The 12,101-nt window shown below is 49.1% G+C and overlaps 5 protein-coding genes across 5 annotated transcripts; 2 read left to right on the forward strand and 3 right to left on the reverse strand.

Annotated features, from left to right (window-relative positions):
* Positions 1–132: 132 nt before the first annotated feature.
* On the reverse strand, positions 133–3,711 carry HOO65_011041 (Valine--tRNA ligase, mitochondrial; the record flags this gene model as incomplete). The annotated part of the gene is made up of 4 exons (XM_071005323.1): positions 133–539; positions 618–3,305; positions 3,510–3,569; positions 3,681–3,711. The coding sequence occupies 4 exons, from the start codon at positions 3,709–3,711 to the stop codon at positions 133–135; spliced, it is 3,186 nt and encodes a 1,061-aa protein (XP_070862863.1).
* A 566-nt stretch (positions 3,712–4,277) lies between these two features.
* Positions 4,278–5,910, forward strand: HOO65_011042 (v-type c subunit family protein; the record flags this gene model as incomplete). Its single annotated transcript, XM_071005726.1, has 3 exons — positions 4,278–4,427; positions 4,485–5,337; positions 5,441–5,910. 3 exons carry the CDS (start codon positions 4,278–4,280, stop codon positions 5,908–5,910), a joined length of 1,473 nt encoding a protein of 490 aa, XP_070862864.1.
* Positions 5,911–6,155: 245 nt separating this feature from the next.
* HOO65_011043 (uncharacterized protein) lies at positions 6,156–7,844 on the reverse strand (the record flags this gene model as incomplete). Its single annotated transcript, XM_071005704.1, has 6 exons — positions 6,156–6,643; positions 6,708–6,855; positions 6,917–6,983; positions 7,041–7,127; positions 7,197–7,231; positions 7,797–7,844. 6 exons carry the CDS (start codon positions 7,842–7,844, stop codon positions 6,156–6,158), a joined length of 873 nt encoding a protein of 290 aa, XP_070862865.1.
* A 1,055-nt stretch (positions 7,845–8,899) lies between these two features.
* Positions 8,900–10,085, forward strand: HOO65_011044 (Mannan polymerase complex subunit MNN9; the record flags this gene model as incomplete). The annotated part of the gene is made up of 2 exons (XM_071005946.1): positions 8,900–9,976; positions 10,065–10,085. 2 exons carry the CDS (start codon positions 8,900–8,902, stop codon positions 10,083–10,085), a joined length of 1,098 nt encoding a protein of 365 aa, XP_070862866.1.
* A 1,193-nt stretch (positions 10,086–11,278) lies between these two features.
* On the reverse strand, positions 11,279–11,883 carry HOO65_011045 (ubiquitin-conjugating enzyme; the record flags this gene model as incomplete). The annotated part of the gene is made up of 2 exons (XM_071006181.1): positions 11,279–11,667; positions 11,709–11,883. The coding sequence occupies 2 exons, from the start codon at positions 11,881–11,883 to the stop codon at positions 11,279–11,281; spliced, it is 564 nt and encodes a 187-aa protein (XP_070862867.1).
* Positions 11,884–12,101: the final 218 nt, after the last annotated feature.

Genomic DNA, 12,101 nt, shown 5'->3' on the forward strand with positions numbered 1-12,101 from the left:
CGGTTGTTGAATGTCCATGAATTATGTCTTTTTTAACACTCTCCGTTTTTTGTCTTTCCTCTCATTCTCTCGTGACACTTGCCGCCGCCGAGCATATAGAATAAAGAAAAACAAGTCCAGATTTTACTATACCTACTCGAGCTTCAGTTGTTCAAACTGCTGAATAGTGCCCTGGAAGCCCCGTGCCTCCGACTCCAAGTCTGCCATCTTCTTGGCATCGCTCTCGCGGATGGCCGCCGAAACCTTTTGCTGGTACTTGGTATCAGCTAGAAGCTTCTTCTGTTTGCTAATACCGGCTTCAACCTTGTCTAGCTTCTTCTGGGCCTTGGAAATCTCGGCATCCAGATCCACGCGGCCCTTGACAAAAAGGTAGGCAACGGCCTCGGAGCCGACAGGGTAGGCCACGCAGCCAGCAGGTCGTGATGATGAAGGCGGAAGAATCTCAACCTCCTTGCAGCCCTTGCCACACAGCGTCTTAATAGAAGCAATCTCCTTGGTGACAGTGCTGAGCGACGTCTCATCTAGAGCCTGGAAGAGGACTGTTCATTTTCAAAAAAAAAGACATATTGTTAGTTAACTTGTTCCGTCCGGCCACCATCAAGTGAATCGTTACTTACCCTTGCCCTCCTCCTTGATCTGGTACTCGCTCATGAGCGAGCGGGCGCCGCGAGAGCAAGCCATGACAAGCTCGTATGCAGCCTCAGCATCGGGACTGTAGAACTTTTCGTCAAATTCAGGATAGGCAGCCAGCATAATTGACTCGGTCTTGTCTTCGGGGCGGCGAGGCAGACGCTGCCACAGCTCTTCAGAAATAAACGGCATGAAGGGGTGGATCATCAGCAGGGCTCCCTCCAGAGTCGTGTACAGTGTCTGCAGAGAGCTCTCAGCCTCCTCAGGAGTGCCGTCTTGAATGATGGACTTGGAGTTCTCAATCCACACATCACACAGGTGGGTCCACCAGTACTGATACACCAGATTAGAAGCCTTCTGGAACTCGCGGGCTTCCATAGCCTCGTTCATCTCCTTGGCAGCCGTAGTCATCTTGCTCAGAATCCATTTCTCAGCCAGAGTGACACCAGGCTCGGCCTTGGGCGTGGGCTTGAAGTTCTCGGGAAGCTTGCCCAAAACGAACTTGCCAGCCTGCCAGATCTTGTTAGAGAAACGACGCATGGCTGCTAATACCTTGATGTCTAGGTTGATATCACCACCAGAGGGGGCCGTCGACGACACCATAAAGAAACGAAGGGCATCGGCACCACACTGGGGAATACCGTCAGGGAATGCCATACGCTGCCACTTGGTGGCCTTCTCCACCTCGCTAGGATGCAGGTTGCCAGTCAGCAGCTGATCATTGAGATCCTGCAGCTTGATGCCAGCGATGACATCAAGAGGCGAGATGGTGTTACCAAGAGACTTGGACATCTTGCGACCCTCGTTATCACGGACCAGGGAGTGGCAGAAGACCTCCTTGAAGGGAACCTTGCCGGTCAGCTTGATGCCCATCATGATCATGCGGGCAATCCAGAAGAAGATGATGTCCCAGCCAGTCTCTAGAACAGAGGTGGGGAAGAAGCGCTCCATGTCCAGAGACTTTTTATCGGGCCAGCCTAGGGTGCTGAAAGGCCAGATGCCACTGCTGAACCACGTATCCAGGACGTCCTCGTCGCGAACCAGCTTGAAGGTTTTGCCAGGCAGAGCCTTCTCAGCCTTAGCACGAGCCTCCTCCTCCGTACGGCCCGCAAACCAACGTTCGTTGTTAGCAGAATCGGTAGTCTCGCCCTCAACAATTGCCTGGTACACGGGGCACTGATGTCCCCACCACAGCTGACGGGAAATGCACCAATCCTGGATGTTGTCAGGGTGCATCCAGGCCAAGAACATGTTTCTAGCCGTTGAGGGGCGAATCTCAATCTCTCCCGACTTGACAGCATCAACAGCAGCAGCAGCTAGCTTGCTCGTCTTAACCCACCATTGCGGCTTTAGGATAGGCTCAATAATGTCCTTAGATCGGTCGCAGACAGGAACCTTCATGGGGTTTGGCTCAACTTTGACCCACAGACCCTTGGCTTTGAGGTCTTCCTGCACCTTGTAACGAACATCAAAACGCTTCTGGCCCTGGTAAGGGCCGGCGTTCTCGTTCATCAAGCCATCGTCAGTCAGGATGTTGATGAACTCAAGCTTGTGCTTCTGGCCTAGGTTGAAATCGTTGGTGTCATGGGCCGGAGTCAACTTGACAGCGCCAGTACCAAACTCAAGATCAACATACTCGTCGGCAATAATGGGAAGCTTGCGGTCAAGGAAAGGGTGGATGGCGTTCTTGCCTACAAGATGGGTGTAACGCTTATCCGAGGGGTGGACAGCAATACCAGTATCACCCAGCATAGTCTCGATACGAGTAGTAGCAACCTCGATTGTCTCATCAGAGCCCTCAATCTGGTATTTAAAGTGCACAATAACACCAAACTCGACTTTGCGGTCGTAGCCGGGCACATCCAGAAGAGTGCGGCCAGTCAGCTCCTTGTTGTTGACCTCCAGGTTAGAAACAGCAGTGGAGAGACGAGTAGACCAGTTGACCAGACGATTGGCGCGGTAGATAATGCCCTCCTCATGGAAAGACACAAAAGCCTCATTGACGGCCTTAGTCAGTTGAGGAGACATGGTAAAAGCCTCACGCTCCCAGTCAAAAGAGCCACCAAGTTTAGTCAACGCCTTGTTAATCTTCTGGTGGTACTCCTCTTTCCATTCCCACACTCGCTCGACAAACTTTTCGCGGCCAAGATCATGGCGCGTCTTGTTCTCGCGGCGCTGCAACATACGCTCAACGACAGACTGAGTAGCAATGCCAGCATGGTCACAGCCAGGAAGCCACAGAGAAGAGTAGCCCCGCATTCTGTACCAGCGCACCATGGCGTCCTGAAGGGAATCGCCCAGGGCATGGCCCATGTGCAAAGCACCAGTCACATTGGGAGGGGGGTGGACAATAACAAAGCTACCTTTGTCCAAGACAGATCCATCAGGCTTCAGCTGGGGCTTGAAGTAGCCCTGCTTGTTCCACCACTCATACCAGGCGCTCTCGATAGCAACAGCACTGTAGGCCTTGTAATGCGGATGGTCAAAGGACTTAAGAATCTTCTTTTCGCCCTCAGGGGTATCTTCAATGTATTCGGGGAGAGGCTCCTCTTCTTTCTTTACGGGCTTAGCCTTCTTCTCCTTGGCCTGCGGGGGGGCGGCAGCGTTATCGACCTTGGCCTTGTTCTTTTGCTCAAACTTAGCCTGCTTGGCGGCCTTCTTGCGCTCCTTTTCGACTATTGTGTTGGGCGAAATAAAGGGTGGAGGTTAGTAATATGTTTGCAATTGCGCTGGTGGGGGTGGTGCTTTTTTAGAGAGAGAATGATGACGTAGATGATGGGTAGGGATCGGAGGGAGACATGGGGGGGGGGGGGGGGGGGCAGGATTGATCAGGGAGGGTTGATACGCCTAGATAGATTGATGATGTTTAGGAGACTAACGTTCTTTCTCAGTCTTCACCTTAGGGACAGCGGGCTGGGCAGGAGCGGAATCTTTGCCGTCTGAAGACGTATGTAATGTAAATTAAAGATAGTTAGCTTCATAGGCCATGACGATAAGGCGCACAGGTACAGATACATGCAGCCAAGGGAATAACAAAGAACCAAACTCACCCGTCGGCGGCTGGGCAGAAGCAGACGCCATTGCACGAATTTTGATAGTGTTAGCGAGAGTAGGCTGCGAATGCAAAAGCGGTCGTCCAAAGACAATAGAATGGGACAGCAATAAACGGCGATGCCGAGCCTGGCGGATACGCAGAGATTGAAGCGTAAGTGGGAACGTTTTTGCGACGAAGCCCCCAATTGTGTGAAGGGCTTCACTTCAGGATGTAAAAAGAAAATAAGGGAGAAAATCAAGATACACTACACTATTTGTGGCAAGTCCTCTCGTCTTATGTCAAAGTGCGGGCGCAGAAAGCAAGACGATAGAGAGAAAAAAAAAAGGATGCCGCTTTAGATTGAGTCACCCCCCACCAAAAGCGCCTGGGTACCTCTCCCATGGCGATCTTTTTAGAGTGTATTTTTTAGCACACCTAGCGCGCCACATATATTGTGGGATGTGTGTGGCGCCAATTAAGCTTCAGCCACAGAAGCATTGCTATCTACAAGTACAGGACTGATCTCACGATAGCAGCCTCTAGCGAATTGGAGGTCCATATCACGAACTAGTGTCTTTTGCTACCAGGCCACCTCTGCCCAAGTCTCACTGCCATGGCAAGCTTACCACGCCTACGTCTCTTCTACAAAACGGTGCATCGCACGTTTGCGCTAGAAGCCCGCTTAAACTGCACCTCCACCCGTCGGTGGAACTCATCAACGTCCTCTCAATTCACAGTTTTTGTTGACCCTAAACTTGACAAGGTACATTCTTCCATTAGGCTCTCTATCGTCTGAAAGGCTGCTGACCATTCCAGCTAGGGACTTGCTACAAAACAGCTTTCGGCTCTGGGTCCTCCGACATCATCGTCATCAGATGCTGCCGTGGTATTAACAACTCCATCTTTTGCGCGGTGGCTTGAAGATGAATCTGTTATGCGCGCTCTTCTTGGCCCTGCACCTAGTGCACTCCAAGTGCTTTCAGGCGTTGTGGATGGACTCTCGCCCTCTTCCACTTTCTCCATGCCTCGCGAGGGGTTCTCGGTCTTGCGAGGCAATGCGGACACTCTCCTCCCTCGTCTTTGGCTGCATGATTCGCCGCAAGCGCAAAAGCCAGAGAAGTCTCATGGATACCTCGATTTCTGTGCTCAGACCCCTGATGGCCTCATAACAACGACGATGCCGTTGGCTAATACGGTGTTCTTCACTGGCCAAGAGGCTACACTATCTGCCAGTAGCTGGCTGCTCCAGGATGGGGTCCTAACCCGACAGGACACCATGCACAAAGCCTTTCAACAAATAGTCCTCCCAGGAGTGTTGGCATCGCACAGGATAAATGCCCCCTTGATTCCAATCTTGCCCTCACGAAAAATCACAGGCTGTCTAGGCAACATCCTTAGTGAGATCGAGGTAAACGGCCAATCCATCACGGCTTCTACCGAATTAGAGGATATTGTCCCCAAAATATACAATAAACGCATGGCAGCCACACCTGATTCCGTAGGAGTGGAGGTTTGGGCCGTCGTGTCTCCCAGCACTTCGCCCGCTAGCTGCCACGTCCAGCAGGATGTTTTATCGTTGTTTGATGACAAAGATAATGAATCAGCCGTGGCCGTATCTTCATCCCGGGAATTGGAAACACTATTCCGAAGCGGATGTGAGCTCTACAGAATAGGTAAGTTCAAGCTATACCAAGAAAATCATCTGTATTCTCTTCAAAACGCACAAGAAAAAAAAGCGCTTTAACAGAAATTCGAATAGCATCTAACTTTCCCTAGAAAGTGGAGGTGGTGGATGGGGGAAACGCAAGGGACGTCTTGCTCTTGAGACGAAATGGACGCCTTCCTCACCCACGCCTTCAGTACAGTCTGCTTCTCTCAATGATAGTGAGGAAATCGACTTCCCTGCCTTCATGCGCCAAGGAATCAAACAGCGTGGTCTCATAACGCCCGGATCATGGCTGCAATTCTTCGTTTCACCGTTGCCGCCCTGTGGCTCATGTACCTCTTCTTCCGCTCCTTTATCTACAAGACCAACAAGAAATGTTGTGCTTGGGTCAGCTCAAAGCACACTAAGTGATCATGTTATTGCTGACCACGCAAACATAGAGACTATGCAAGCTCCTGTCAAACTCATGGAAGACCACTTCTCGGGACTAGCTGCTGAAGGCTTATTCATTACCAAAGAGGATAAATCTTCAACCCAACTCGAAAGCCCCTTCGGCGGCATTACCCTGAGATACGAATAGAATAAATGCCTTGTAACGACAATAAACACTACAAAGCACCGGTTTAAAGGAACCTTACATGCCAGAGGCATAGCATACAGCGCCAATATAGGAAAACAGAATAGTATATATATGACAAATCAAAACAATAAACAGCAATACGGAGAGCAAGGAGGTTCCATTTCGTTAGTTAAAATCGCATCATTGTGGAACTCCAAAGCAAGCATCATTCAGGTCGGTCAGACATGGTGTCTCGGTTGATTTCTCTACTCGATCATGTCAACATCGTCGGCAGAAGCAGTAGTCTCCGCAGCAGGAGCCACATCAGTAGCTTGGGGCGCGGTTTCCGCAGGCTTCTCAGTCGGGCCGCCGAAATAATCAGCCATCTCCGCATCCAGTTCCTCTTGAGTTTTGTTAGGGCGACGGTTGTTACCGCCAGCGTTGTTACTACCATCTCTGCGGTTCCGCTGACCGTCGCGTCCGTTGTTGTTGCGGACAGCTTCATGACGAGCACCGGGGCGGCGACCCTGGTTTCGGTTACGGTTAACAGGACTACGCGACCTTCCTTTGCCAGGAATGTATCTATCAATTCCCAGACCAACAGCATCCTCGTCTGCGATGTTTCTGCGAGGGGATCTGGAACGATCGCGAGGATCCGACACACGCTCGGCAAGAGAACGGCTAGGCATCACTGCAGAATCAAACGGGTTACGCTTCGACTCGTTGTTGAGGATCGTCAGGGTGATAGGTTGGCCTTAAGATAAAAGTTAGTAGAGGAATTAAAGAAACCCAGATTGCATGTATCCAATGAGACATACCATTGGCGTTTGCGCCGTCGTATTCACTGATAGCCTTCTTCGCATCCGCATGCGACTCGTATGTCACGTAGGCGACACCATCCGAACGGCCAGCACGATCATACCGCAACTGGAAACGCGCAATAGGCCCAATGCGCACAAAGAGGGACTGCAATGAGTGTTAGACTTCGGGCCGTTTTTTATAGCAAAATATCCGATTAGCAACAGACCTTGATCTCCTCTTCAGTCAAATCATAATGCAGGTTTTCAACCCGGATTTTGCAGCCCCGGGCATCACTAACAAGTTCAATTTTAGTACATGTAGCCGTAGTTTGGATCAACGGGTTCACAAACCTATGGTTGGCCAAATCAGCATTGTTGCGACCACGGCGGTTATGGCTTTGGCGGCCATTGTCTTCGTATCTATCGTGCACCCATTCGCTGCAAGCAGCTATGTTAGATTGGAGAAGACATAGAGAAAGACGGAGCAGTGGGTCTAAAAAAACTTACCTATCGAGATCGCGGTGCTCGTCCCGGTAGTAACCCTGAATTAGGAAAGGTAAGCGGCTGTTAGCCAGATAGAGTGTTAAAGTAAATAGAGCAACAAGGCGCTGAGCCTCCCAAGCCGATTCAAAGAAAGAAAGTCGAAGAGGAGTAATAGCAGTTTGCATTCGTTTTCAGATAGTCGGGTCGGGGGGGAAGACGCTTGAAGAGTAGCTAGGAGGGAGGATATCAACCTGTGGCGTAACATATAGAGTTAGAGTGCTCCATAATCAGACAACACGGTCCATAGCATATCGGCAGCGACATACCTTTTTCACGCCGTCACGCGGATAGTCATTGTTGTCGCGACGTCTAGAATGGCTAAAGTTGTTGCTGCTGTTATTGCGTCGCTGGTCATTATGATTGTTGTGGCTATTGTTCCGACGGGTTCTCTAGTAAAATAAGGCGAGTTGTTAATTATTACGGTGTTTTCTTTTTTTTTTTTTTTTGCAAACAAGGCTGAGACGAATATCCGATGATACATGACAAGGCTGAATCCAGATGGTCGTGATGCCGCATGCATCAATCAACACAAAAGATCAGGAAGAAAGCATGGTGATGGCTTACTTGTTCGCCAAGGATCTCGTCAAGGCTTCTATCCATGTTGCTAGCCATTGCGATGGTAAATTATCTTGTATTGTGAATCGAAAATATGCAGATGAGGCGTGAAGTGAAGAGTGGTGATGCGAAATATGTAAATTTAATGAAGATCCAAATGTTGCAAGAAAAATGACTGGTAGAAACTCGGAATGTTATTAACAAATCACCTATTTGACCTGGATCCAGGTCAACATGAAACAGGCAGGGCAAAATTACTGACTGTTACACGTTATTACAGGCCCTACTGTATACATATTTCTACAGGCTCCTAACAGACTCTGCCGTAGCAAACATTCGGGCTAGTGGCACTGGGTCGCCAAATAACAAGCAGGCCTTAAAAGCCAGCCAAATCAAAAAAAAAAAAAAAAGAAGAAAATCAGTAAAAATAAAATAAAATAATAAAAGCGTGCGAGGGAAAGACAATCTGGCATCCAACCCACCTTTCTTCGCTATGTGGTGATCTTCGCAACGCTATAACGCCGCTGAAATTTGGGGCACAAGTCAAAGTCACCCACTAACTCCATCTTCTCCCTCTCTGATTCTCTGAAGCCAGCCAACAAGCTTCCTTAGTTCCTTATCCTAAGTAAAGTGGGGCTAGATAGATAGCAAGGCCCCCTTTTGCCCTTTTGGCAGCTTCAAGGAAGGACACTTCACTCAATTCAACCCAATTTGACTTGGTTTGCTTTACGAAGGAAAAAAAAATATCATCAAGCGTCTCTATTTCCTCCTGAATGTGTTCGTGTCGTTTTCATTACGGGCTCCAAGCTTTCTGACCGCCGTCTCTTTTCTTTCTTCTCTCTTTCCTTTTCCACCCAATTGCTCTGCCACAGTAACGAAGTCAACGCATTGATAGCGTCTTTTTATCTTCCACCAAGCTATTCACTGGCTTCTTGTTCTGTGAATTGGCCTCTTGTCTTCTATCATCGCCAATTGCCAAAGCCTCATCCATTCGTATCAAGACTCTTCCTTCTTTCTCTCCCTCTTTCCCCCCCCCCCCATCGTCTTATCAGACTCGGCGCTTTGTCTTGTCGCTTTTTTTCTCCAATTCATCACAGTTTGAGCTGATCGTGATGGCGCGTCCTATGGGTTCGGTCCGTCTGAGACGGTCAAGTCCTGTTTGCATGGCTCTAGGTGTATTTGCCTTCGTATGCATGGTGCTCTTCTTCCTCTCTGGCTCATCCTCAACAACCTCGAGCAGCTCTCCTGCTTCTTTATCGCCTACGATCCCTTACCGAAAATCGTCGGGGCCCAATTCAAAAGCCCCTCCCGTCATTCGCTACAACATGAACACCGTCACCACCACCTCTGATCCTGTCGGCAAGCGCGAGTCTGTTCTTATTCTCACACCCATGTCGCGCTTCTACGAGGAGTACTGGGCCAACATCATCAAGTTGCAATACCCCCACGAACTCATTACCCTCGGCTTCATCCTCCCCAAGACCAAGGAAGGTAACCAGGCTACTACCACTCTGCAAAACCACATCACCAGCTACCAGAAGTCTGCTGCTAAGAAGGACCGCTTCCACAACATTGTTATTCTTCGTGAGGATTTCGAGCCTGCTATTTCCTCCCAGGATGAAAGCGTTCGTCATAAGAAGGAGTTCCAAAAGGCTCGTCGTTCTTCGATGGCCAAGGCTCGCAACTCGCTGCTTTTCACTACCCTGCATCCCTCTATCTCGTGGGTTCTGTGGCTAGATGCCGATGTTATCGAGACTCCCCATACCATTATCCAAGACATGGCCTCGCACGACCAGCCTGTCCTAGCTGCCAACACGTTCCAGCGCTATATGGATACGGAAAAGAACCAAATGAGTGAGCGCCCCTACGATTTCAACAACTGGCAAGACAGCGAAGCGGCCCTTAAACTCGGAGCTTCTATGGGCAAGGATGACATTCTCCTGGAAGGCTACCATGACATGGCGACCTACCGTGCTCTAATGGCCTTTATGAGCACCCCTGATGGTGATCTTCACTACGAAGTGCCGCTGGATGGTGTGGGCGGCTCTGCCTTGTTGGTCAAGGCCGAGGTTCATCGTGACGGTGCTATGTTCCCTCCCTTTTCGTTCTATCACCTCATTGAAACTGAAGGCTTTGCCAAGATGGTACGCCGGTTAGGAAAGCAACCTGCTGGTCTTCCGAACTACAAGGTACGTAAATACAAGTCTATATTTGGTGGGAGACTAAAAAGAAAGAAACCAGAACAGTAAGCAAGAAACTAACAGCTTTTTTTTTCAGGTTTACCACTACAACGAGTAAAACTGCCTTTCCTTTTCCCTTATTTCTGTTCACATTTCAAAGCACAATTTCCCGTTGATGTATCGGGTTGTCGATATATGGCCAATACTAGCTAGCTTGGTGTTCCGGCTTGAATCCAAATCAACCAGTCTGTTGTTCGGCTAACGGTCGCTCGCTGTCTGTGCTACGCTACGCTATTTGTATATCTCACCAGTTTGTCAACTTTGTCGACAGCTGAGCCGTAGTATATTGTTCTAACGCAACGGCCTCAACCTCACCAATGCGTGTAAATGCGTGTATGTGAGCAGGTACCCGGTCTTGGAAACTGACGTCACTTGCTCATAATCTCATGCAGTACTTTTTCTTTGGCGGCCTGGCCTAACGGCGTTGGTTGTCTTGACCTTTTTTTCTTCTGTTTTCTCGCTCACCACTTTCCTCTTTCACCACTCCCTGAACAAAAAAGAGACGGCTTAATTTCTGCCATGACCACCTCTGCTTTCCTTTCTATCCTTTTTTGGGTACCCAGTATCTTTCCATTTGCTTCCTTTTTTATTTTTCATCTTGGAAGAGGGGGTGTCTTGTGCAGTCGTATGTAGTACAGCTACATACTGTGGGCAAGACATCCGGCGTTATGTTTTTATGGCTTTTCTTTGTTTTATTTTCTGTGTGTCTGTTTACTAGTTCTTTTTGTTCTTTTTTCCTCTGATCTATAGAGTTTTTAAGGCTTCTTTCATGATAAATTCTGTCTCGCTCTGGCATTCGCCCCGAGTGGAAAGAAAATGTGGTTTTTTGTTTTCACTCTGACTGATATCGTTTCTCATTCGGCCTACTCTGTTCTGTGTCTACGTTGCGCTGGTTAGATATGTGGCACAAACAGGTTAGAATACAAACTTGCGTCAGTTATCTGCATTCATGGTGCCAAGTTTATAGGATTGATGGGTAAGAAAATGAGTGCACGTTGTCTTCTTTCTCTCCTCATTCCAGGGAACATAAAGGTGATCTATGATGCTCTTCACAAGTCACAGGGCCCTCATGCCCAATGGAGAGAAGGGAGGCGCTTAGGTTGTTGGATGCTTAAACCTGCCATCTCTAACTAAAAGAAGAAAAAAAAATATATATACATATTTAAAGGTCATTTCACTCCCTTTCTTCACTTGAGCCATCCCTCCGGCCTTCTTCTTCCCTTGCACTTCCCTCTCTTAGCCTCCCTTCGTTCATGGCCCTGAGTAATACCCTTCCGGCTGTCGGCACCACAGTCGAACCAGCCCGCGAGCCGCGACAGCATCACCTTCACGAATAAGAGCTGCCACATCAACATTCAGCGGGCTATCCGTTCCTGGGTCGGCCAAAAGCATGCGTATAGCTTTGATGACCTCAACTAAAGTGTACTGCGGAGTCCAAGCATCCTTGAGCAGGTCCAGGCAGATCTCGCCACTGGGAATGGCAACATTTGGATGGACTATTTGCGTGATGAAGGTAACCTTGGGCGGTTGGAGGGGATACTGAGAGGGTACCTCTATAGAGAGGAGCCAGCGACCCTCTGTACCGGGAGCGGGGATGAGATTCCACGTCAGTTTCCATGAGCTTTTCCTGCGGGTTTCGTCTTGAGAGCATGTAGCGAAGGAAATAGGGGGTTCACATTACCATCATATCCGTGGCCAACACCACGTCCAGATAACACAGCCTCCCAATTAGAAAGGTCGTCGTCTGATTTAGGGCCAAGCCGTTCAATTCCAGCCCCGTTCAAGTCTTCCGAGCGCAACGCCTCAATCTCTTTCATCAAGCGCTTAGCAAATTTCAATGCACCACGACCTGCCATGTTGCTGATGTAGGATACACGTGTATGTGTATGTGTACGTGTACGTGTAAACAGAAACCAAAACAACAAACGGACAGTATATGATGCGGACTATGACTCTCTCCGCAGCAACGCGAAGTGGATAAACGAAATATGGAAAGAGAGGGACTGATTCTGCGCCAATCAACTGGGCCTCGTACTCGGGACCAGAAGAGAATCGTGACGGCACGCGCTGTGTT

Source organism: Ceratocystis lukuohia (genome assembly GCF_044167205.1).
Source record: "Ceratocystis lukuohia strain C4212 chromosome Unknown Supercontig1_pilon, whole genome shotgun sequence".
Lineage (NCBI taxonomy): Eukaryota > Fungi > Ascomycota > Sordariomycetes > Microascales > Ceratocystidaceae > Ceratocystis > Ceratocystis lukuohia.